The sequence below is a fragment of the Acinonyx jubatus genome, chromosome E4 (genome assembly GCF_027475565.1).
Source record: "Acinonyx jubatus isolate Ajub_Pintada_27869175 chromosome E4, VMU_Ajub_asm_v1.0, whole genome shotgun sequence".
Lineage (NCBI taxonomy): Eukaryota > Metazoa > Chordata > Mammalia > Carnivora > Felidae > Acinonyx > Acinonyx jubatus.
Window position 1 is genome coordinate 1228032 of NC_069395.1, and position 23347 is coordinate 1251378.

Genomic DNA, 23347 nt, shown 5'->3' on the forward strand with positions numbered 1-23347 from the left:
CCGCGCGCCACCGAGCGCCCCGCACGGCCCGCGGGCCCGCACGCACACCCACAGGCGAGCGGACTCGCGGCACACGGCACCTTCGTCGCGGCCGAGGCACGAGTCCCGCTCCGCTCCCCTGCCCTCCCTCCCCTCCCCTCCCCTCCCCTCCTCTCCCCTCCTCTCCCCTCCTCCACCTCCCAGCCCCCAAGCCCCGGGGCAGCCGCGCGCCGGGCGGGGCGGGGCGGGGGCGGGGGCGGGGCGGGGTGGCGGGCGGCGCCGGCCCAAAAGGCGGAGTCGCCGGGCGGAGGGGCCAGAGCTGTGCGCGGTGCCGACTGCGCCGCCGAGACAGCCCGCGGGAACCCGGACCCCGAGGAGCCCCTCGTCCTTGCCCGGCCTGGCCAGGCCCCCCGCTATGGAGTTCCTCTGGGCCCCGCTCTTGGGCCTGTGCTGCAGTCTGGCCGCTGCTGACCGCCACACCGTCTTCTGGAACAGTTCAAACCCCAAGTAAGCCCCGAGTCTCCGCCCGGCAGCCTGGGCGCCCGGCTGGCACTGCCCACCCCCACCCCCACCGTGGCCCGGTTAACTGTCCCGGCCAGTCCCTGACCTGAGTCTTGGGGCCGTGACCAGAGGCGGGAGGGATCCCGTGGAGTTTCTTCCCCTCGCTTCTCCCCGGTAACTGGGACATAACTAGGAGTACCCCAGCCCTGGGCAGGAGCCTGCCTGCCAGTTACTTGCACTGGGTTCTCTCTGCCCTTCCTTTCCACCCCCCTGGCCCCCTGTTAACTCTGAAGTGAGGGACCCTTGCTGAACACTTCCTGCCTCCAGCCTCGACCACCCTCCCTGGCGCCGATGGCTCTCGTTCTAGGCCCTTCCACGACAAAAGCCTCTGTGCCTCTTGTCGCTTGGACGTCTGCCCACACAGATAGGTGCCTGATGTGACATGGGGAGTAAGCAGAATGTTCACTGTAATCCTGGAAGGACCCCTCAGGAGGGGCCTGGCCTTCTGGCTTCAAGCTTGTGCACTCCGTATTTAGGATGACCCTGGAAAGCTCCCCTCCACACACAAGGGATCCTTTGAGGTGGCGTGAGTGGGGCGCATGCCTTGTGTAGTAGGCTGAGGGAGTCACCTGTTTATGAGATTAAGCGATGGGAGGAGGCAGGTCATGGGAAAGGTTCAGAAGGAATGGAAGGGGTTAAAAGGGTTACTTGGGGCTCTGGGCAGGAAGGAGTTAACTCATCCTGGGCAGGTTTAGGGCTAGGAGGCAAATGGCCCTGGGAGGGAGAAGCCCTATTGGACCCTTTGTTCTTGCCCTTGAGTTTTCTGAAGTTACGGGAACAATATTTGTGGGAAAACACCAGAGGTGGGTAGGGAGGAGCAGGGGGAGGAGGGCTGGGCCGCTCCGGTCAGGATAAACGCTCAGCTTGGCCACCCCCAGCCCTTGCATGCCCGCCCCCCCACTCCGCTTGAGAAATCCGTGGTGCCAGCTTCCTCTGACCCTGTGGCAGTGCTGCCTGGTGGGGGGTCTGGAGGCTGTGGCTTGTGGGGCAGGAGGGAACTGCCAGCTGCTGCCAAGCCCAGGAGGCAATGCCCTCTTGCCCTTCGGCATCAGGGGCAGCCCTAATGTCGGCCCTCCCCACCCGCTGCTGCTCCCACCTGCCTGCTCTGTACTTCCTTGACCCAGTCTCGCCCTAGTGGGAGAGAGCAAAGTCCCTGTTTATGCCCATGCCAGGTGTTGGCTGAAGGAGGAGGAGGGGACAGGAAGCCATGAGTAGGGAGGGGGGGACCCTGGCCTTTTCCGTTCCCAAGCTCCCAGGTTTCCTCTCTTTCAGGAAGGAGCCTCTTCCTTGCCCCCCCTCCCCGCCTTCCCTGACGCCGCTTGCCCCCCTTTCCCAGACGGAGAGCCAGAGTCGAAGGAGTGCTAAGTGGAACAGATTGGACCCCCAGGAGGGGGATAATGGGTGCCCCCACCAAGCACAGCTTCTGCCCTGTCCATCTGGCCACACACACACACACACACACACCCTCCCATACCCAGGACTAAAGAGAAACCAGCCAGAGTGGAGTGCACAGGGGCCGAGCCAGGCCCGGCTGGCAGGCACAGACGAGGTGGCCCTGAGCTGGGTGGGTGTGGGGCTGGCTTGGGTGACTCAGGGCGGTGGGCCGGAGCGGGATCTCCAGGCCCCGGGCGGGAGGGCGGGGCTGCTGCGAGCCGGGCGCTGGGCTCCTGGGCGCTGGAGGGGCCGGCGCCGGCTTCCCGGGCCTGGAGGACTGTGCCCGGGGCAAGCCCTGGCCCTGAGGTCCTGGGGGCCGGCCCCGTCTGACCAGGTAGATTTTCACAGGTTCTCAGGAGTGCTGGGGCGGGTGGCGGAGGTGGAAGAGGAATGAGTCAGTGCCCGTCACGGGAATGGGGGAAAGACGCCAGGCCCAGAGCTGAAATACCTGTTCTGAAATGGCTTCTATGTTTATCTCTCCAGAGAGGAATTTTAAAAGCCTCTCCCTCACTGGCGCTCTCCTCCTCCCCCTCCCCGGTGGGGGAGGGGCCCGGGTGCTCGCCGCCCCCAGGCCGGGCCTCCGAGGGCGCCCGCCGACCGGGCAGGGGGTGCCACCCCCACCCCCACCCCGACCAGGCCGCTCGGCCGAGCTCTTGCCCCTCCCCCACCCGTGCCGGGGCCCGGGTTTGAAGCGGGTTGGCGGCCGGCCGCGCCGGGGGAATCCGGAGGGGCCGACCGGCTCGGGGAGGGGGTGGGGGGGGGCGGGGGGGAGGCCCCTCCCCCGCCCGGACCCCGCCCCGCGGCGCCTGGAGCCAGGTGTCTGGGGCCGGAGGGCGGAGCCGGGCCGGAGCCGCAGGGGCCCCGGGGAGGGCGCTGGCCGCACCTGGGGCGGCCTCCGCCGGGCCGAGAGCTCCAGCGTTTCTGGAGCTCCTTCCGCGGAGGTGCGAGCGTGGCTTTGGCGATGGACGGGGAGGCCTGGGATGCTTTGGGAGGAGCGGACAAGGAGGCGCTAGAGTGGCGGATCCGGGAGTGTGTGCCGGCCTGGTGTGCCGGGGGCGGAAGTGAAGCCGACGAGTGTGAACGCGCCCCGGGGGCACGGGCGAGGGCGCGGGCGGCCCCGCCGCAGCTGTGCTGGGGCTGAGCGCGGCTCTCCGGATGGGAGGGCGTCGCGGGCTGGGTCCCAGGCGGGGCTGGAGAAGAGCAGCCGGGAGCACAGATTTGGGGAAGTGGTGAGTGAGCCAAGGACACACTCAGAAGCCCTTCCTTGGGCAAACCCCCGGGGGTTACGGGAAGTGGTCGGGCACCTGAAGGATGCCAGGCGGATGCAATTTAGAGGACGGACGCAGTGAGGGGGGTGGCACGTTCGAAGATGGTGAGAAGACACTGAAGAGGTCAAGGTCAGAAAATACTGGGAGTTGAGGCTGTTCAGAAATCTCCGTGGGGGGCCAGGTAGGCCCTCGCAGGCCCGCGGCTCTGGCCTGGAGCCTGGCCTCTGAGTGACCGTCCGTTGCCTCGCGCTCCGGGAACAGGTTCCGGAGCGAGGACTACACAGTACACGTCCGGCTCAATGACTACCTGGACATCATCTGCCCGCATTACGAGGACGACACTGTGGCGGCCGCCGCCATGGAGCGGTACACCCTGTATCTGGTGGAGCGTGAGCAGTACCAGCTGTGCCAACCCCAGTCCAGGGACCAGGTCCGCTGGCAGTGCAACCAGCCGAGCGCCAGGCACGGCCCGGAGAAGCTGTCGGAGAAGTTCCAGCGCTTCACGCCCTTCACCCTGGGCAAGGAGTTCAAAGAGGGACACAGCTACTACTACATCTGTGAGTCCCCCGGGCGCGCGCACGGGCCACACAGGGACGCAGCAGGTGTGACGCACGTGCTCAGTACGAAGCCACACACGGCCCTTCCGATCCTGAATTGTTTTTAATCCACTCACGTTACACACGTGGTATGAGCTTCTGTGTACTGGGCACTCTGCCTGGCACCACAGGCACAGAGATCAATAAAACACTGCAGGGTCCCTGTAGCCCGGAAAGCTGGAAAGCAACACACATAGGTGAACGGACCGTTAGAACGATGAAGATATGGGCACAGGGGCCTTGGGAAAACGACCTGGGTACCTGCCAGGCTCAGGAGACTCAGAGAAGGGTTCCTGGGGACGAGGACCCAAGAGCTTAGGACAAGCCGAGGAGTTGGCCGGGCACGAGGGGACATGTGCAATGGGTGCAGGACATCTTCAGGGAACGCCATATGGTCGAGTCTGAAGTAGGAGGGACACTGCACGTGGGGAGAGGTAAGCTTGGAGGGGTGGAGGGGACAGGGCACACACCACATGTCCCGACGGCCTAGGAAGTGCTAAGGAGTTTGGACTCTGCCGAAGGCGCTGGAGAGGCGCTGGTGGATTCAGGAGTTAGAAAATCAGCTGTGTGTAGAATGGATCCAGGCCTCGCCTTGTCACTGGGGCCTGGACAGGGAGAATACCAGGCAGGGGAGCATATTGTGAAGGCCTCGGCCAACTCCAGGCTGGGAGCAGTGAGGGAAAGGCCGTGCTCCTTTTAGCACTGCCTCCAAAGCCAAGGGTCATCCCAGACAATGGGAGGTTGAGCAGGAAGCAGAAAGCAGAAAGCGGGCAAAGGAAGGAAGGTGGGAATGAAAGATGAGTGGGAAGCGAGGGGCTCGAATGAGCGGGGCCGGGGAAAAAAGAGGTGGAGAAGTTTGCACTTGTGATTTCTTCCAACAGAGGTTCCTCCCTTAACACTCTGTGGGTTTATCTTGCAGCCAAACCCATCCACCACCAGGAAGACCAGTGCTTGAGGTTGAAGGTGATCGTCAGTGGCAAAATCAGTGAGTGTCAGAGCCCTGTGGGCCTCCTTCCCGCACCTCTTTGCTGATCCTGGGCTAGTGAGCCGGATGGCAGGGAAGTGCCACCAACGGCCCAGCCGGCCGCCGCCCCCCACCCCGGCATGGCACCTGACCCACTACCACCCTTGCCTTTCAGCTCCCAGTCCTCAGGCCCATGTCAATCCACAGGAGAAGAGACTTCCAGCAGGTACGCAGCCAGAGAAAATTGGGCCTGGGGCACAGAGGGGGTCTGCTTAAAGAGGTTGGGTACAGGACGTGGCTTCCTTGCCAGGCAGGGGCTGGGGAAACCGTGCTGAGCTGAGGGCCAGAGCCAGCAGTAGGGCCACTCACCTTGGGGGCTTCCGCCCTCTCATCTTGCAGATGACCCAGAGGTACAGGTCCTACACAGCATCGGGCACAGCGCTGCCCCCCGCCTCTTCCCACTTGCCTGGGCTGTGCTGCTTCTGCCGTTCCTGCTGCTGCAAACCCCATGAAGACATAGGCCACACCTGGCCTGAGGATTTAGAACTGGGCCGAGGAGGCAGGACGGGCACCCTCACCTGTTCGGGGACCCCTCCCACGGCCCCAGTCCCCCTGGGAACCATTCCCACCACATGCACAAGCTGCCATCCAGCAGCCTCAAAACGGGTATCAAGAGTTTCAACCCAAAGGGGGTCGGCAAGCCTGGTAGTGCCATCACTGCCTCCACCTCGAGGGATGGACAGGGGAGTGGGGATAGGCCTTCCCCCACCATTTCTGCCCTTAAGCCAAAGGAACAAGCTGTGCAAGATGTGGCCTCTTGAGAAGGCCAAGCTGGAGGGAGCCTGCGGTCATACACATGGACACTGAGCTTGGCAAAGATGCCCCTCCAGAGAGAGCCAGGATGCCCAGAGGCACTGGCTGCAGGAGGAGTGTGAGACAGTTTCATGCCTGGGAACCAGAGAGGGGAGAGGCAGCGCGCTTGGGCTGATCCAGCATCTCCCCAAGACTTCCGGAAGTCTTTGGAGCTGCCGGGGAGAGGGCTGCAGCCAGGCACTGCGTCCCATCCTCTCCCATCTGAGGGTAGCACTCCACAGAGCTGTGCCAGCAGGGGGGCTGTGCCAACCTGTGTCTAGAGTTTAGGTGTAGGGGCAGGGCCCACGTGGACAGGATCTGTATATAAACTTGATGTGTGTCTGTGATTTCTACAACTGGACTTTTTTTATACAAATAATAAAACAACGTGTTTATTTGGACATACTTCTCTGTATCCATCCTAACTTAGGACCCCCCTACCATCACCAGAGGGTGGGGTGCTTCCCCGTCTGAGGATTTTCTGGGGCTCCGGGCTGCACCCCACTCTGGAAGTTCTTCCCATCCCCTGCCCCCTCGCGCTCCCGAGGCTCTGGGGTTTGGCGGGAACCGTGCGGGTGCTGGTGCAGGTGGGTGCTCGGGGGAACGCGGCCTGGGCGCACAGCCCAGCACAGCCCCAGCACAGCCCAAGCAGCGGGGCGTGGGAGGCCGCAGGAAAGTTCCTGTGGGTTGGCCTAGGGGGTCAGTGACGGGCGCTTGGGCGGGTGGGCCACATCACGCAATGTTGGCCGTGTGGCTGAAGGCGGAGGGCACCTGACAGACCGGTGCTTCCTGGCAAGCCCACTCGTGGAGGGGAGACCCTGGGAAGAGGCTTCAACAAAGGGGGAAACCTCTCAAGCCCTGGGCAGGTGCGGTTGTGAGCCGGAGCTCCGGGCGGGAAGGGCCCAGAAGCTTTGATTTGAGGTCGGCCACGTCGGCAAGAGGGTGGAGGCTGGGGTCCGGGCGGGACGAGGGGCAGGCCGAGCGCGACCGGCGGGACCCGCCGTCACCCGGGTGACCCGGAGGACGGCTTCCGAGCAGGCCAGCAGGGGCGGGGCCTGGCGCTCGGGGGGCGGGACCCAGTTCCGGCGCGCCGCTGGAGTGGGCGGGGCTGCCTACCCATTTCCGGCGCACGGCGCCCCGCGAGGGCGGGGCCTCGGGGGCGGGGGCAGGGGCGGGGCTCCGGCGGCGCGGGCTGCCGGCCTAGCTAGTTGACGGTCGCGCGGGGCTCAGGATCCGACCCAGGGGGAGATGGAGGCGGGCGGCGTCGCCGATTCGCTCCTTTCCGGAGCTTGCGTGCTCTTCACCCTCATCATGTACTCCACCGGCCTGTGAGAGCGCGGCCGGGCTAGGCTGGGGCAGGACCTGGAAGCCAGGAAGGGACAGAGAGGGGACAGAGACGTGGCTGCAGCCCCAAGCTGCGTCCGAAACCCGGGTCAAAGTGGATTCGGGTTGAGGGATCCGGGGCCCAAGGGCGAGGCTGGGCACTTGAGGGAGAGTCCAGAGAGCTGAGGGTGGGGCCGGGACCTGCAGTGGTCCGGGGACGACAGGCATCGGGGGGTCTAGATTCCCCAGCAGGCTGCTTCTCCCTTCCCGTCTCTCACCCCTGCTTTCGGGGCCCCGTTACAGCTCGGACCTCAGGCACATGCGGATGACCCGGAGCGTGGACAGTGTCCAGTTCCTGCCCTTTCTCACCACGGACATCAAGTGAGAGGGGCGACGTTTGCGGCGGGAAAGGCTGTCTGAGGGAGGGGGAGGGGGAGGGGGAGGAAGAACGTTGTAGGGGCCCCTGGGGTCCCCCTCCCATCCTCACCTCCGTGGGGAATGGCCCTCCTGTCCACCCTGCAGCAACCTGAGCTGGCTGAGTTACGGGGCCTTGAAGGGTGACGGGACCCTAATCTTCGTCAACGCCACGGGCGCTGTGCTTCAGACCCTGTATATCTCGGTGTATCTGCACTACTGCCCTCGGAAGGTAGAGGCCCTCCCCTGGACCCACCTCTCTGCTGCACGCCCTGCCTTGCTGGCAGGGTAAACACTGCTTCCTAGAAGATTATGACAGGCTGGCACTGCCACCTTTTCCTGGAAGGCTCCTCCAGGCTTGAAGTCCTCCGTGAGGCCCAGCCTGAGACTCACACACTGAGCAGCACCCCCTCCTCCACCGCCGCCCCATTTCTGGCAAACTGGTGTTTCTGCCTAGCCTGATGGTGACTTGCTGCCCAACACACTGAGGGGAAGGGGCATTATCTCTGATAGTTCCTTGAGAGCCAGGGCCAGTGGCTGAGAAATGGGTTGATTAGCTCTCCCTCCCCAACTCACACCAGCATGTATTAAGTTCCCACTGTGTGTACCAAGATCACACACAAAAGATACCTTCTATAGAAACCACTGGTGATGTGGGTGGATCAGACATGTGTTCAGCACTGGTGGGGAAAGGGCTGTGACAGGTGCAATACTGGAGGCTGGGATGAAGGTCGGCTCCCCCACGGGAGCCTCGCAGAGAGCAGGATGGACCAATTCCAGCAGGGGAGTCAGAGAGGCTCCTGGAACAGCTAGCCATAAGGCTGCTCTCTCCCCTGCAGCGTCCCATGCTCCTACAGACCGCGACCCTGCTGGGGGTCCTTGTCCTGGGTTTCGGCTACTTTTGGCTCCTGGTGCCCAGCCCGGAGGCCCGGCTTCAGCAGCTGGGTCTCTTCTGCAGTACCTTCACCATCAGTATGTACCTGTCACCACTGGCCGACTTGGTGAGTGGGGGCTGTCCGGGGAAGTGGGGGACAGAAGACCGTAACTTACACTCCAAAGGAAGGGAAGACCCAAACCCTGGAAGACAGGGCAGTAGAGGTTAGGTGAGTGGGAGGCAGGAGGCAAAGGTTAGGTAACGGAGATTGGAGAGGATGTTTGACCTTTCTCCTGAGGAAATCCTTAGACAAGTAGGAGCTTTGCTATGTGCCTGGGACAGGAGTGTCTTTTATCCTTTTTCCGAAGGCCAAGGTCATTCAGACTAAATCAACCCAACGCCTCTCCTTCTCACTCACCATTGCCACCCTCCTCACCTCTGCCTCCTGGACCCTCTATGGGTTTCAGCTACGCGACCCCTACATCATGGTAAGCAGAACAGAGAGGGACGGGTGACAGGTGTGCCGGGGAGAAAATCCGCTCCTCTGCTCACAGCAACCCTTGCGGTCTCAGGTGCCCAACCTTCCGGGGATCCTCACCAGCTTCATTCGCCTCTGGCTTTTCTGGAAGTACTCCCAGGGGCAAGACAGGAACTATCCGCTCCTGCAAACCTGACGCAGTTCGCCTGACCACTGGGCACCTTAATGCCAACTTGCCACCAAAGACAGTTCCTTGACTCAGCTGCTTCTGCTGACCAGCTCCATGAGTGCAGGAGGTTGAGGGAAAGAAAAGGACAACTGTGAGAATTAAGGGGCCAAAGAAAGTGTTTTGCTTGGAATACTAGCTGGGACTTGGGAGATGAATCACTTACTTTTTACAGATTATATTTTTTAATTGTGGAGGTTGGGGTGCAATCTTTAGAATGTGCCTTAAAATAAATCGTTCGCTACCCCTGCCCATCAAAGCTGAGTCTCTATTTGGTGATTCTCAACCTGCCTGGTTGGTGACGGTAGAGACGTGGTGCTTGATCCACAGCTGTTCTTGGACTGGTAGGGCTGGCTCAGAAGAGGTATTTGAAGGAACCCCGAAGTTGGAAAGACCTAGGAAGACCTTCAAAGAACACAGCTTGGATGCTATGAAGAACAGAAATCAGACTTCAGGAAGTACTTCCTGACATGGCAAACAAGGTTGAAAGGACCGAGAGAGTGAAATGACCTGTCCTTCCTGAGAGAGCTTTCGGTCTGTGCCTCCTTTGGAGCAAAAAGGAGGACCACAAGCAAGGATGCGAAGATGAAGCTGAGACGACCTCAGGACGGTGGCTCGCCTGACTGTCCCTCCTCCACAGCCGGTGCACAGAGTCCCCAGCCCCACCGTCCACACTCAAACTAAACCGAGTTAGAAAATAAGCTCTTTAATGGGCGACGGGAGGAAAGGCTGTCGGGTGGGAATGGGGTTAGGGTGTCAGAAGCGCATCCCCCTTCGGGCTAAGTCGGCTCGCGCCTCCTGGATCTGGCTCTGCAGCTCGCGGGCGGCGTCCTCGCAGTCGTGAAAAGTGGCCACGCGATAGCCCACGGTGCCCAGGGCGTAGCAGCCGGCGGACACCAGCAGGTAGGCCGGCAGTGGCCACAGGACCTCCCGGCATGCCGACGGCAGCTCCAGGCCCAGGGCTCCCGTGGCCAGCGCCGCCCAGGTGCAGCCCAGGAGCGCCAGTCCCCAAAGCCACTGCGCTAGCTTCGTCATGGGCACTGCGGGAAGAGAAGGCACGGCTCACGCTCCCTCCCGCCCCGCTCCCCGCCCCCTCCCCCCCCCCCCCCGTCGTCCGAGTCCGAGTCTCCGTCTCCCCCCACCCGCCCTCCGTTCCAGCTACCGCAGGGCCGCTCCGCCGCCGGGCCCGCCCGGCGCGCCCCCCGCTTTCGGCCCTCAACCCGCACTCACCTCCGCCCGCTTCTCCCGAACCCGGCGCGGCCCCGGCGTCCGCGTCCCGAAGGCCTCTCGGTTCGCGCGGCTTTCTGGGAGTTGTAGTCCCCTAGGCGGTGCCTCCGCGCGGCCTTCTGGGAGTTGTAGTTCTCGCGGCCGCGGTTGGGCGCGGCGGCCGCCTGAGCGCAGGGTGAGTTTCGCTGAGCTTCCGACTGTGGACTGTGGCCTGAGTCCGCAGGGGCTTCGGTGCAGCTTCTGTCCCCCAGGACCCCGCTCGAAGCTGGCGTCCTGCTGAGGACACCGTCAAACGTTTGCAAGAAGATGGGAATGTAATCTCGTCCCCCTTAAACATCTGCACAGAAATCCCATTTATTCACTCATTCTTTCCTTCACTCAAACGTTACCTGATCACCGCGACAGACTTTGGAGAAACAGAGATGTCAAGACACTCGCCCCAGTGCAGATGCATTCGCAACTGACCATGATGCCGAGAGATGGGTGTTAGAACAGAAGTGGTCATAATTTAATGGAGAGACGCAGGGAGCGCCAGTGCAGCTTGGAGCTAGCTAGAGGAAGAGGGGCTCTGGGGCGGGGTGCGGGATGGGGAGGGGTGTCTTTCGGAAAAAAAGTGTGCGGACAGGAATTACCTGATGAGTTTAAGGTATTGAGAGAAGGTGAATACATGACATAAAGAGTTTTAGGGATGAATTCATGGTAGGTATATAGAGTAAAAGAAGAGGCGGGCGGTTATCAACATCAGGGGAAAGACTCACAAAGGAAAGAGAATGGATAAGAGCCTGGCCAAGCCCTCTCCGGACAGAACAGTAGCTGAGCAGAGTTAGGGTTATCAGCACGCAGCTGCCAGAGAGCACACACCGGAGGAACTGCGGGCCCCTCATCATACACGGGCAACAGGGTCATTACAGGATATGGGAAAGGACCGAGTTCAGGTAATATTTAAAAAAGCAGCGTTTCTGATATGTTCGGGCCAAGCGTGAATGTAAGTGATGGAATCAGCAAGCCTGGACTGAGCGGTGGACTGAGTCCACCTGGCGCGAAAAAGGCCCACCGGAAGCTAAACCGGGAACCGCTGCAGCTTAAAAACCCTATCCCACCACCCCCGGGCGCGACTTCCCTGACTCCTCTCTCTCTCTCTCCCTGAGTCACGGAACCTGGCCCGAGACCTTAGTTCCCAATAAAGCTTTTGCTAAAATTTTTAAGCCTCTGACTCCTATCTTTACCCTGCCCGAAGCCTGACCTTAACAAAGATAACGAATCGTAGAGAATTTTATAAAAGGTAACTACATAATTAAGAGAAATGTAGAATTTGTGTCCAGACCCCCAGATCTGAAGCTTTGCACAGAGGTTGGAAATTGAGGCTGCTTCTCTGGGTCAAAGTAATCTGCCAGGCTCAGCGCCCGCCTGCCCACCCCCCCCCCCCCCCCCCCCCCCCCCCCCCCCGCCCAGGGCGGGTGTTCCAGTCTCACTGGTTTCAAACTGTAAAGTTCATGACTGAGCCATTTCAGAGAGCAAAATTTCTCAGGCTCATGTCCTTGATGTTAATTAACAAAAGCAGATTTTTACAGATTCGCAGAGTCTTAGTACAGACGTTATATAACTCAGCTGTGAAGACTGTTTTCACAGCCCTAATAATGTAAACACTGACTACTGAGTTAAGCAAACATCGGGATATAGTTGAATTGAGAGGGTGGGGGAGGGGAGTGTATTAGAAAGGTCATGAATAAAGAGAACCATATCCTCATCATCCATGGCAGGTGGTCAATTAATTAGATCTAAAATGGAAGAAAAGAAATATTAATATGAGCACATTACTAACAAATAGGAGGTGTACCAAAGGAAGCAGCCAAGAGTTCCAGCAGTGACTTAGAGGGCAGCAGGTACGGTGAGCAGGAGAATGGGCACAGGGGACTGGTATTTTGCATTAAGTGCCTTGTAAAACTAGTTGGCTTTTTAAACTATGCAAATTCCTTTGTTAACGTAAACAATTAAGACAAAATAAAAACACTTTTACCAATTTGCTGTATGCACGTCAAAGCCACACCCCACCTGCTTCCCAATTTCACCCAAAATCCTACTGGTCACTCGCTCAGGACCTCACTAGTCGCAGCGACTTCCGGCACAGTCCAGGGTCTGGGCATCAGCAATGTAGATCCAGAAATTCTGTTTGTTCACCCACGGGAGACCTGGCCCTGAAAGATTGCCACTCCCCACAACAGTTTTTGGGGAAAGATAGGGCTTGTCCTACGACACATAAAGACAGATAACAAATTATAATATCATAATGATCATCGGCAGCAGAATAAAAATTCATCGAAGGGCTATTACATGGCCTGCCCTGTGGGACATTGTTATATTTAATTTTCACAGCGGCAGTAGGTACTTTTACACCCCCAAGTTTAAATGAGGAAACTAGAACAGACAGATGGTAAATGGTAAGTAACTTGCCCAAGGTCCTGAAAATAGCGAGTGGCAGAGCTGTGCCATCGGACTCAAAGCGGTGCGCTTAGTGATTTCACCTTCCTGGTTACTGGTACAGGAAGGGACAGAGAGGGATCACCGTGGCAGCTGACAGTCACAGATTGATGGCCTTCAGGCACTGTAATGAGTACTTTACGGGCGTTATCTCGTTCAATCTTCCTGGTCACCGTATGCAGCAGGTGCTGGTATTATCTCCATTTCACAGATGAGGAAACCAAGGCAAAACCCACATAATCTGACTTCAGAGCTTGCAAACTCTGCCACTGCAATATAGCACTTCTCTCCCTAGACCAATGGAAGGAAATAAAAAGTGAAGAAATACATAAAAAAGATACCAATTTAGGGGCGCCTGGGTGGCTCAGTCGGTTAAGCGTCTGACTCTTGATGTCAGCTCAGGTCACAATCTCACGGGTTTGAGACCCGCATCGGGCTCTGTGCTGACAGTGCTGAGCCTGCTTGGGATTCTCTCTCTCCCTCTTTCTCTGCCCCTCCCCCTCCTCTCAAAAAAATAAAAATAAGAAACATGTATGCCAATTTAGCATGGGATAAACACAGCAATTCAAGCAAGCGAGGGACAGGGACAGGTTGAGAACCGTTTGCAAAGTACATTGTTAGATTTCAACCTCATACCTTATCCCAAAATCAATTCCCAGTGCATTAAAAAAAAAAAAAAGTGACCAATGGAAACCCTAAATGTGCACAAGAAAATGTGGGTACATATTTCTCTGTGTTTAATTCAAGCTTCACGCCCTCTAGGGTTGCAGGTTTAGCCCCTGTGCTCCTGCTCTGAGTGCCCAGAGTCTGATTGGTGACACTGGCCATGTCTTTATTTCCCTGCATGGCCTTCCCCGGGGACAGCGCAGCTCCGGGACGGTCGGAGCACCATGTAAGAAACCCAGCAAGGGCTTCTGTAGATGTCAGATGAGGGCCAGAGGCAAGGACAGGTTAACATTTGATGGCCTCCAGGGAAACTGACCCGGCTTTCCTGGTCCCGTCGAATGGAACCACTCCAGAGACTCCCACCTGCCAGACACGGGGTCCTTGGCCTTGGATAGCAGGGGACAAACGCCAGCAGAGTCTTATGGTCCAACTCCTCGTCTTCAATCTTTTTGAAGATCATCACTCCTCTCCTGCCACAGAAGGACAGCGCACGTGTGACTGTGGCAGGGTGCGAGAGGCAGTGCGGCCTGGGACTTGAAAGTCTGGGGTTTTAGAGCTTGGCTGTCATGCGGTTGGGTCCTTGCTCTTTCTTTTACTTAGCTATATGACCTTGGGCAAGGAACATAGTTTTCTGAGCCTTAGGTTCCCCCCCTAAATAATGGAACCAATCATTGGTCCTCTGTGGTAGGATAAAGGGAGGTGACACAGGAGGCTGCTGACACCCGTGCGCAGAGTCTGGGAAGCCTGCGTGGGGTGTTAGGCCCTCTGGTCGTGAGTCACCTGTCAGGGCCGAGGACGCACCCCTAGCCTCCCTAGACTCCCTGCCATCTTCTGAGGGAAGCTCCTTCTGTGGATGGCTAAGCTCACGTTCGTGGCGGCTCTCAGCTTTGGTATCAGAGGAAGACGACGTCCTCAGCCAACAGTACAGAATCCCACACCACACAGAGGGGGGTTGACCGCCAGGGGGGAGGCTACACGGAGGCCCCAAAGCCCCCAGTCGATACCAGGAAGATGGCCAGGTGGGCGGGTGGCGGTGGGGTGGCATCCACGGCCCGGGGAACCCTGAACAAAGGCCCAGATGCGAGAGTTCACGGGCAGTGACTCTTGGTGACTGTGTTTTGGATGGAGACCGCTTCGTGGGGGCGTGGCAGGAGACGAGGCCGGAAAAGCAGGCCTCGCCAGGCTACTAGAGACAGCTTCAAAGTACTGGTGTCGTGGGACAGGGTGTCGGTCCCTCAGGTCAGCAGCTCCACCCCAAGAACACTGGGTGCCCACAGGTGCCATGCTGATTACTGGGTCCTTGGGGAAGGTTCCAGTTAGTCAGGCTGTGTTGCCTCCGTGCCTGACCCGAGGGCCCCCACAGTCGCACAGAGGCCACAGGACAGACACCCGTGTTATTAACAAAAACACACGCCCCGCCACACCGTAGCCAGGCCTGAGGGGAAATGGTAGACCAGAGGTGGAGGGCCTGGCTGAGTCAGGGTTTCCCAGAGCAGGAGGGGGTGGGGAAGAGGCTGGCCTGAGGGAGGCTGATCCTGGGGACTCATCAGTCTGGAACTGATGTGGGGGGGGAGGGGGAGTTTCAGCAAAGGGCCGGAATGCGACAATGGCGTGTTGCTAAGAGAAGCTTGAACAGAGGTAACAAATGTGTGCCGAGCACCTGTTCCGCGTCAGGCCCCGTTCTAGGGGACAAACCAGGCAAATTCCCCGCTTTCGATGAAGCATTCAATGAAAACGGATAAATTGCCTGCCTCGGTGAGGTGGTGGGAGACGGAGGAGAAACACATCAATATGTAACGTATCAAGTAATGAGACCTACCGTGAAGGGAACACGGGCGAGGCCAGGGGCGGAAGCACGAGGAACACACTCGATCACACGCGTGCTCAGAAAGGTGTCCCCGGAGGGACGGGATCCCTGAGCGACCTGGAGAAGAGTGGCCAGGCAGTGGGAACATCAGGTGCAAAGGCCAAGAGGCGGAAGCATGCCTGGCACTGGGGGCCGAGGAGGCCCAGCTGGGAAGAATGCAAGGTCAGAGGGGTTCAGAGGGGGGTGGGGCCGGCAACTGGGAGGCCGCCTGCAGCCCCGCCTTCAATGCTTTTTTGTTCTTATAAAGAGTTTATTTTATTTATTTAATCTTTTTAAGTTTATTTATTTATTTTGAGAGAGAGAGAGCGCGAGCCTGCAAGCTTGAGCGGGGGAGGGGCACAGGGAGAGGAGAGAGAGAGAATCCCAAGCAGGCTCCACGCCGTCAGCACAGAGCCCCAGTGTGAGGCTCAGGCTCATCAGCGTGAGATCGTGACCTGAGCCGAAATCAAGAGTCAGACGCTTAACCCACTGAGCCACCCGGGCGCCCCTAAACATGTTAAGCCATCCCAACACCCAACGTGGGGCTCGAACCCACAACCCTGAGATCAAGATTGCACCCTGCGACTGAGCTGACCAGGTGCCCCTGCACTTGTAATCTTGAGCAGGTTATGTTAGCCTCTCTCTCATTTTACCTCTTTTCATTTCACTAAAACGGGTGTACTGGTCAGGACTGTAGAGAAACAGAAGCCGTAGGACGTGCATACGTAGAAGTAACATCTATTTTTAAGGAACTGGCTTATGCAAGTGTAGTGGCTGACAAGTCCCAAATCCGCAGGGTCTCCCTCTGTCAACACTTGGCTTCCTCCTGACCTCGGTGGGGAGCCGTGGGCAGAGGGCCAGGCGGCAGCCCGGGCGAGTGTGGCCACCCGGCAGGCTGGAGACCCTGGAGGAAGCAGGCTGGTGGTCAAGTGTGAAGGCCGCCTGCTGCTGTACTCCCTCTTGGCCTGGGGCGGTCGGTCTCGGGGGCAAGAGCTGAGATGGAGAATATCTATCAGGCACTAAGTACGCTGACCGGCAGGCAGTAGATGCCTACTTGACGGTCGTCCTTGTCACTGCGCGCGAACGCGCGTCGAATGCCTAGTGGGTCAGGCACTCTGCGCGGAGCCTCCACCGCGATATTTAATTTGAGGCCTCGTTACCACAATTTGAGGTCGGTTTTATTACCCCCGTTTACAGCCTCAGAATTGAAGGTGCATAGAGGTCGCTCGCCTTGCCGAAGGGCCTTCTCTCCTGGTAAGTGTCAAAGCCAGAGCCAGAACTCAGGTCAGGCTGATCTTGAGCCCCAGGCCGTTCCACTTGCACGTACTGTCCAGAACCTGAACTCTCCGAGTCGGGAGGCCCGAGTCACAGAGGCTGGAAATGGGGACTGGAGGCTGAGGCAGGAGGGGAGGGGGGAGGCTCGCTGGGGAGAAGTTCCCGTGAAGCAGCCAAGGTCAGCCCTCACGGCGCTCTTGGCCCAGAGAAGGGGTATGTGGAAGGTTACTTCCGTGGGATCCTGGCCTCTGGACACACAGCCTCACCCTCACCTGGGCGGGGACCTCCCTGCTCTCCCGGCTCATTGGAGGAGGGGGTTCTCAGAGAAGAGCTCTCACGGGTCCCGAGGGCCGTGTGCTGAGGTCTGTCCCCACAGGGCCTCAGACCGAGACTCGTGCTGTCCTCCCCAAGCGCGCCACAGTAGTCACCCTGTCGCTGACGGAACGGAAGGAAGGTGCTCACCACACGGTGGTTGGACGTGTTATTATGGAATTTCCAAATGTACACAAACTAGAAAGAACCGTACAATGAATGTGTCGTCACCGTAGGACTTGACCTTCTCAACTAGGGCCTGCAGCTCCCCGTGAAGGAGAATTTTCTAAAGATCCTGTGATAGTATCGTTCCTAGCATGATTATATTGTGTTGTAATCTTGTGTTACCAAGTGTTAATTTCTTGGGGCGCCTGGGGGGCTCAGGTCACGACCTCTGGGTCTGTGAGCTCGAGCCCCTCACCGGGGTCCGGGCTGGCAGCTCAGCGCCCTCTTGGGATTCTCTGTCCCTCTCTTTCTGCCCCTCCCCCGCTCTCAAAATAAACAAACACTAAAAAAAAAGAAGTGTTAATTTGTTAAATGTAAACATGGCGAGTGTGTTTCCACTTTTCTGTATCTTGAGGCACCTCTGGCGCCTGTGTCCCAGGGGGTAGTTGTTGAACGGCAGGCCCAGGTGGCAGAGAGTGGGTTGGAGGGAACGACGCCCACCCCACCCCACGCCCGTGGGTGCGAAGGCAAGAGAGGGGGGACAGCTGGCTCCGGGGATCCCTGCCGCCCCACACTTTGCTGTCACTCCAGGTGATGAGGGGCACCAGCCAAGTAGCGTTCCCGGCACAGTCTGTGTGGCCCCCGGGGGGCGGGGGGCGGGTTGGGGGACTGGGGAACTAGGGTTTGGGAGCACAATCTCCATCTTGGCCCTGCCCCCTGAGGAAAAGGCAAGGAAAGGTACCTGAAGCAGAGCAATTAAGTGCCACCAACTGTGCCCGGCAGAGGGTTCCGGCCATTGTTTGCTTAGGAGGCGGCCCTGTGAGTGACCCTAAGTCAAGGAGGGGAGTGGAGGGGCCTTCCCGAGGGGGCAGGGCCTCCGGCTTCTCATTCTTTTACGGTTCCCACAGGCCCAGGGCCTTCTCTGCTCACAAAGGACTTCAATGCTGGCTTTTGACTGAACCTTTCCCCTTTGTATCTGTCTCTGTGTCTCTCAGCATCTCTGTCTCTGGCTCTCTCTTGTTTCCCAACATCCTTCCCGAGCCCCTGGGGAGCAGAGCTGGGGGGCCTGGCAGTGGGAACCGGACTGTGTCCTGTTCTCACCAAGGACAATGAGGGCCGGAAAGGGCTGGAGCCAGGGCCTGGCGCGGACTCTCGCTCCCTGCCTGTCCTGGGCGCCCCCCCCCCCCCCACCGCCCCGTCCAACCCTGTGGTGTCCCCTCCCTCCGGTGCCAGTCAGGGAGGAGTCCAGCCTCTGCTGGGGGTGGGGGGAGATAGGGAGCACTTTTGCTTCACCTTCCCACCGACCTCCTCTCTGGTGGCATCACCTCCTGCCCCAAAGCCCGTGCCTCCTGGGCCGGAGCCACGGGACGTCCTCCCCGGCCTGTCCCCCTACACATCCAAGGCCCCCTCCCCCGTATTATTTACTCCTGTTTCCGGAGCTGGTGGCGGGACCAGCGGGTGGACGGGTGTCAGGGCCACGTGTGAGGGAGCAGGAGGAAACATCTGGCTTCCCTCGTCCTCCAGGGGCCGCCTCGCCAGCCCGGAGGCCTCCAGCCCCTGGGGGGGAGCCAAGCCCCGGAGGTTAGCACCTTTGCCCTTCCCACCTTCGGGCCTGCAGAAGCCTTTGTGGCCTCATGCCCTCTTACTTAATGATGGTTATTAGTGGGTAGAATGCCCCTGCCAGGGTTAATTGGTAGGTTAGGTAACTAGGCACCCCAGAGATAGGCTGGGTGGAGAGCTGAGATCAGCACCCTCGGCCTCGTAAATGCACCTGTTCCCGAAGAAGGGGTCATTATTCCTGAGCCACATGCTGTCACTGGTGCCTACACGGTGGGTGGCAGCAGGTGCTCCGGTCGCTTGGCAGGGACCTGGACCCTGCTCTCCGGCTCCTCCCCACCCTCCCCTAGCCTGCCCCCCCCCCCCCAAACTCTCATCTTGGAAGCCAGGGTACCCTCAGGTGACCAGATCCCCTGGGTGTCTATGCTCCCTTGGGCTGGGACCCGGCCCTCTGCCACAGCTCCCACCCCAGTTCAGGAGGAAGTCAAGGTTTGACAGAGGGGGCCCTCGGACCAACCCAGCCTCCTCTTACAGCCAGGGCCCATTGGAATAGGCTGTCATCCTCCCCCAGAGGGTCCCACATACCACACATCCCCTCACCATCACTAGGTAAGTTCCTCTCAGGGAGACTCTGGTCTCCTCTGGACTCTCCTTGCCTTGCTCCCAGGGAGACTTGACTCCGACTTCAGGCCCCCTCAGTGGGCCAGTCCTTCAGGGTCTCCAGGGTTGGCTTCCCCCAGAGAGGCTCAGCAAGGACCCAGAGACCCAGCAGGAACCCTCCCCAGCCCTCAGGGCAATAGTACTGGTCCCCAGGAGATGCGGGCTAGTGGCGCCCTCTGCAGGCATCCTGGGGAAATTGCAGAGCACTCGTCAACCTAGGGACGGAGGAGCCTGGGGTCTGGGGTTCCCGCTAGAGATGGGAGTGGGTGGGGTTGGCCCCTGACTAGAGGGAAAGGGCTCTAATCCTGGACCGGAACTCCTTCCACTCACTTCTTCATCTCCACTGGGTCTTTGTCCCTACTTAGACACATCCCACGTGCAGTATTGTTACCAGACGGGCAGATTCTTTCAACCAACCCACCAGTCTTTACTGCCCATTATCAAGCACAGTGCAGAGCACCAAGTGACCAAGGCAAGATGCACACCCCAAAGACCACGGCTTCCGGGAGGGGCTGCCTAAGGAGCCTCAAAGGACAAGTACTCTGGACAAAGAGGTGTTCCTCAGGGCAGGGCACAGCATAGGACCTGAGAAACCACATCCTTCACTTTTTTTTTAACGGATATTTATTCATTTTTGAGAGCTAGAGATAGAAAGTGGGCGGGTGAGGGGCAGAGAAAGGAGACAGAAGATCCCAAGCAGGCTCCACGCTGTCAGCACAGAGCCCCGTGCGGGGCTCCAACTCATGAACCATGAGATCATGACCTGAGCCGGAACCGAGAGTCAGACGCCTGACTGAGCCACCCAGTCGCCCAACCACATCTTCATTTCCATCAAGGTTGGCTCCGAGGTCGATGGCCTTGTCCCTACCATTTTGTATACTTTGCTAAAGCACAGCAAGTTCCTATCTCGGCTGCAAGACAGGAGAGAAATGAAGGCACCAGGACAAAGAGGATGGGCGGTGATCAACCTCGGGAGTCTGCAAACACGGACAAACGTCCACACTGGCATTTCACAGACGGGGCCGGGAGGACAACATCGGTAGAGAATTCCCTTCTGAGGACTTGGAGGAGGGGCAGGGGCCCTGTTTGCTCAGGGTGGGTAGTCAGAGTAACGAAGCCCCCAGAGGTGTCGCAGGGGCGAGGGGCCTTTCCTTCCCTCGTTCCCGTTCCAAGATCTAGTCCCGTCCTGACGGGCAAGGAAGGCTTCCTGCGCTCAAACCCCGACCCCTCTTCCGACAGGTCAACACAGCGGGTCACTCGTGCACTTCACTTCCACGAGGAGACTTTCACACGAGCACACGCCGCTCCAGCGCCTCACAAAGCGTTTGGCGCGGACGGTGCTCGATAAACACCTGCTAAAAAGGAACCTTAGAGGAAGAAGCCCCGCCACCCCCATGGCTGGAGAGCACAGGTATCGGCCTGCCACGGCAGCCCACGTGTGCGGGGACGGCACAAGAGGCTCGCGGTAGATCACGGCTCACAGAACTACAAAGAATCAACTTTATTGGACACGCAGGGTCAGTTTCTCTTTTTGCCCTTCCCCGTGACCTTGGCTGGGGCGAGGACTGGAGCTGTTGCCTGGTACAGCGTGGAGGAGATCTTGTTGATGTAGTACAGGCCAACCATGGAGAAAATGAAGCTGTGGGTGAAGACAGGAAAGTCACGGCATCGGCGGGCATCCGGCCAGCCTGGTGCCTCCTCGGGCAGGCGGGCGGCGGCAGCAGGGAAAGAATCCTGGATCAGGTTTGGGGAAGTGGGGAAGGGGAAAGGAGGGAGGGGGAAGCACGCTGCGCCCCTTACCCAGCTGCGAGGCACTTACCAGGTGGTGACACAGACACGGTGAATGAGGCCGGATGCAAAGAGAGCCAACAGGAGGCAGAGAAGAACTGGGGAGGCAAGAGGGCACAAGGAGGGTGCTGGTCGGAGTGGGAAATACCAAGCCTTCATATGTGCATTCTAGGAGACACCAGGGACGCTCTGAATCTTGGGGGGCCTGCCTGGAGGGAGTTGGCATGACACTGGGGAGGACTTCAGACGCCCTTCATGATGCCCGGGACAGGGAGGTAGGAGACGCATGCTCCTTACCAGCTCTGTCACAAATGTCACTTAGCTTCCCTACCCTGGCTTTCTTCCAATATAAAGGAAAAGGAAAAGTGACAGCAGCATCTGAAGGGCAAGGTTTGCTGCTGTTTGGGAAAGAGGGTGAGGCCTTTGCCACAAAAGCCAGCCACTAAGGATTGATTCACTCAACTGGCTGTCCAGCGGTGGAAGCTGAGGGCCTCAGTCCCGGGACACAGGTTGGAGGGCAGAGGGTCTGGACACCCATGCCCACGGAAGCAGGAAAGGGTCTCCGGGGCATCCGGAGTAGGACTGGAGAGAAAGCGAGAGGGTAGAAAGGAAGGGCAAACACCGACCGCCCAGCTGGGGAGGGCAGCGTAGGACAAGAAGGCCAAGAGCCCTGCCCCACAACAAAAGTCTCTTTCCGAAGCACAGGAAGACAGAACACATGGAGACAAAACCTCCGAAGGCTTGAGGCTGCAGGAGGGAAGGAGCTGGGGGAGACTGCAACAGGGCTGAGTGGAGAGAGCAAGGCCCTGAGAAGGGTGCAGAAACCAGGTCTCTGTTCTACAGGAGGAAGGCTCCACAAGAGGCGGCCTGTGCTGTCACTTTCAAGCTTGTGACACTCCTTAGGTGACCCGGCCTCGACGTCTGATCTGCTTTGTGAACTTAACTCTACATAAATAGCGAAATCATCAATTCTCCATTGCGCAAGCGTTAACGAGTACGTTTCAAACAGGAAACGATCTCACGTTCATTCCAACTCGGTCAGGGTCGCTGCTGAGGTGAAACCTGGAGGCTCTAACACTTAAACTATTGACGATCGGGTTAAATACACAGAATCCACGAACACCGGCTCAACTTCACATCAGAACCCCTCATAGAGTCAGTCCTGTTCCTTCCTCTGGGGGGAACAAAGACCGTCCCCAAGGACGTAGGCAAGGCGCGCGCCCTGTCCTCAGACCTCCCCGGGGAAGTGGCCCAAAGGTAACGAAGTTTCGCGCTTTCCGGCCTTCCCTTCCAGCTCCTCCACGAGCTAGAGGACGTGTTCCGGGAGCGTCAGCGCCTCCGACAGCCTCAGCAAGCACAGCTCCCCTACGCAGCTCGGACCAACTGAGCGCCTGGGAGGGAGGTCAGTCCCCTGCTGGGGGAGGTTAGAGCAGAGGGCTCACTCACAGCCCCCCCCCCCCTCCACCCCCGGTTCGCACTTACTCTCGGGGAAGATCTTGGCTTGGAATCCTTTGCCAAAGACCAGATTCTCCAGGTTGTTGAAGGCCTGGGCCCAGGGAGTTAAGGGTGGGACGAGAGACCCGGCAGAGCCGCGAGGCCGCCTCCTCCCCCCGCCCCCCGCCGCGCAGGAAGGATACGGTGAGAGAGAAGACGAAGAGGCCCGAGCCCAGCAGGCCCCCCTGGATGGTGAGCCACTCGGTGGAGGCCAGCTGGCGGCTGTACATCTGCATCCCGGCGAACAGCAGCAGGGACAGGAGGGAGGAGAGCGCCAGCGAGGTGCCCGTACCCACGGCTGGAGGGGCGGCGACCACAGGAGGCGCCGAGTCGGGCTCGGCCCGGCCCCCGGCCGCGGCCACGGCCGCTTCCCCGCCCCACCCCGGGCCCCGCGCCCCCTCGCGACCCCCGGCGTCCCGCCCCGGGCGCCCGAGCCCTCCCGCCCCCGGGGCCCAGGACACGTCAGCTCTGCGGGCAGAGGACCGCCACAGCCGGGTCGCCCCCACCCCACCACACTCGTCCGTCGGGGGGGGGAATCCCGCCGGCGCCGTTACCCATCACGTCCTGCCCTCCGGTCCAGTGGACGCCTCGGGCCGAGCCGAGAGCGGATGGAGCCGGACCGGGGCGGCCGGCCGTGCGCATGCGTCAGCCCGGCCCGCGGGCTCGCTTCCCCCCCACGTCTTCCCCGCGCTCCCTCTAGGCGCCTGGCCGCAGCGCCCCCTGCCGGCAGGGAGGAAATATTGCGTCCAGGAGGGGCCGTGGCCACCGCCCTGGTCCCCGGCCCTTCCCCGCACCCCGAGCGTCTGCTGCCTCTCGGCGCAAGCTGCTGGGCCCGTGGCCCCTAGCCTCTAGTCCACGTGTGTCTTCTTTGCCATTTATGTCGTCTCCAGTGCCCGTTCCTCACACCTCC

At 59.6% G+C, this 23347-nt stretch overlaps 4 protein-coding genes across 6 annotated transcripts; 2 read left to right on the plus strand and 2 right to left on the minus strand.

Annotated features, from left to right (window-relative positions):
• The first annotated feature begins 271 nt into the window (after window positions 1-271).
• Window positions 272-6055, plus strand: EFNA1 (ephrin A1). 2 transcript variants are annotated; one of them, XM_027048730.2, is made up of 5 exons: window positions 272-486; window positions 3504-3799; window positions 4758-4823; window positions 4978-5028; window positions 5202-6055. In XM_027048730.2, the coding sequence occupies exons 1-5, from the start codon at window positions 395-397 to the stop codon at window positions 5312-5314; spliced, it is 618 nt and encodes a 205-aa protein (XP_026904531.1). In that variant the 5' UTR covers window positions 272-394; the 3' UTR covers window positions 5315-6055. The 2 variants fall into 2 exon arrangements, with proteins under 2 accessions (XP_026904531.1, XP_026904532.1); XM_027048731.2 differs by lacking the exon at window positions 272-486 and adding an exon at window positions 2925-3203.
• A 763-nt stretch (window positions 6056-6818) lies between these two features.
• Window positions 6819-9228, plus strand: SLC50A1 (solute carrier family 50 member 1). 2 transcript variants are annotated; one of them, XM_027048728.2, is made up of 6 exons: window positions 6819-6982; window positions 7281-7358; window positions 7500-7623; window positions 8231-8392; window positions 8634-8753; window positions 8838-9228. In XM_027048728.2, the coding sequence occupies exons 1-6, from the start codon at window positions 6903-6905 to the stop codon at window positions 8937-8939; spliced, it is 666 nt and encodes a 221-aa protein (XP_026904529.1). In that variant the 5' UTR covers window positions 6819-6902; the 3' UTR covers window positions 8940-9228. The 2 variants fall into 2 exon arrangements, with proteins under 2 accessions (XP_026904529.1, XP_026904530.1); XM_027048729.2 differs by having other exon boundaries at window positions 6831-6967.
• Window positions 9229-9659: 431 nt separating this feature from the next.
• On the minus strand, window positions 9660-10335 carry DPM3 (dolichyl-phosphate mannosyltransferase subunit 3, regulatory). Its single transcript, XM_027048733.2, has 2 exons — window positions 10200-10335; window positions 9660-10009 (listed from the first exon to the last, which is right to left on the minus strand). The coding sequence occupies exon 2, from the start codon at window positions 10002-10004 to the stop codon at window positions 9726-9728; it is 279 nt and encodes a 92-aa protein (XP_026904534.1). The 5' UTR covers window positions 10005-10009; window positions 10200-10335; the 3' UTR covers window positions 9660-9725.
• Window positions 10336-20641: 10306 nt separating this feature from the next.
• KRTCAP2 (keratinocyte associated protein 2) lies at window positions 20642-23148 on the minus strand. Its single transcript, XM_027048732.2, has 5 exons — window positions 22992-23148; window positions 22581-22735; window positions 22426-22489; window positions 20975-21041; window positions 20642-20794 (listed from the first exon to the last, which is right to left on the minus strand). Exons 1-5 carry the CDS (start codon window positions 23077-23079, stop codon window positions 20674-20676), a joined length of 495 nt encoding a protein of 164 aa, XP_026904533.1. The 5' UTR covers window positions 23080-23148; the 3' UTR covers window positions 20642-20673.
• Between the last annotated feature and the right edge of the window lie 199 nt (window positions 23149-23347).

What these genes read in the sequence shown, in the direction of transcription:
- EFNA1 (XM_027048730.2), top strand. Translation starts at nt 395, where the DNA reads ATGGAGTTCCTCTGGGCCCCGCTCTTGGGCCTGTGCTGCAGTCTGGCC. An exon ending in TGGAACAGTTCAAACCCCAA is followed by an intron (nt 487 to 3,503) that starts GTAAGCCCCGAG and finishes CTCCGGGAACAG; the next exon opens with GTTCCGGAGCGAGGACTACA. An exon ending in GGAGAAGAGACTTCCAGCAG is followed by an intron (nt 5,029 to 5,201) that starts GTACGCAGCCAG and finishes CTCATCTTGCAG; the next exon opens with ATGACCCAGAGGTACAGGTC.
- SLC50A1 (XM_027048728.2), top strand. Translation starts at nt 6,903, where the DNA reads ATGGAGGCGGGCGGCGTCGCCGATTCGCTCCTTTCCGGAGCTTGCGTG. An exon ending in TTTCTCACCACGGACATCAA is followed by an intron (nt 7,359 to 7,499) that starts GTGAGAGGGGCG and finishes TCCACCCTGCAG; the next exon opens with CAACCTGAGCTGGCTGAGTT. An exon ending in TGCACTACTGCCCTCGGAAG is followed by an intron (nt 7,624 to 8,230) that starts GTAGAGGCCCTC and finishes TCTCCCCTGCAG; the next exon opens with CGTCCCATGCTCCTACAGAC.
- DPM3 (XM_027048733.2), bottom strand. Translation starts at nt 10,004, where the DNA reads ATGACGAAGCTAGCGCAGTGGCTTTGGGGACTGGCGCTCCTGGGCTGC.
- KRTCAP2 (XM_027048732.2), bottom strand. Translation starts at nt 23,079, where the DNA reads ATGCGCACGGCCGGCCGCCCCGGTCCGGCTCCATCCGCTCTCGGCTCG. An exon ending in CGGAGGGCAGGACGTGATGG is followed by an intron (nt 22,736 to 22,991) that starts GTAACGGCGCCG and finishes CCGCCCCTCCAG; the next exon opens with CCGTGGGTACGGGCACCTCG. An exon ending in TCTTCGTCTTCTCTCTCACC is followed by an intron (nt 22,490 to 22,580) that starts GTATCCTTCCTG and finishes CCCTGGGCCCAG; the next exon opens with GCCTTCAACAACCTGGAGAA.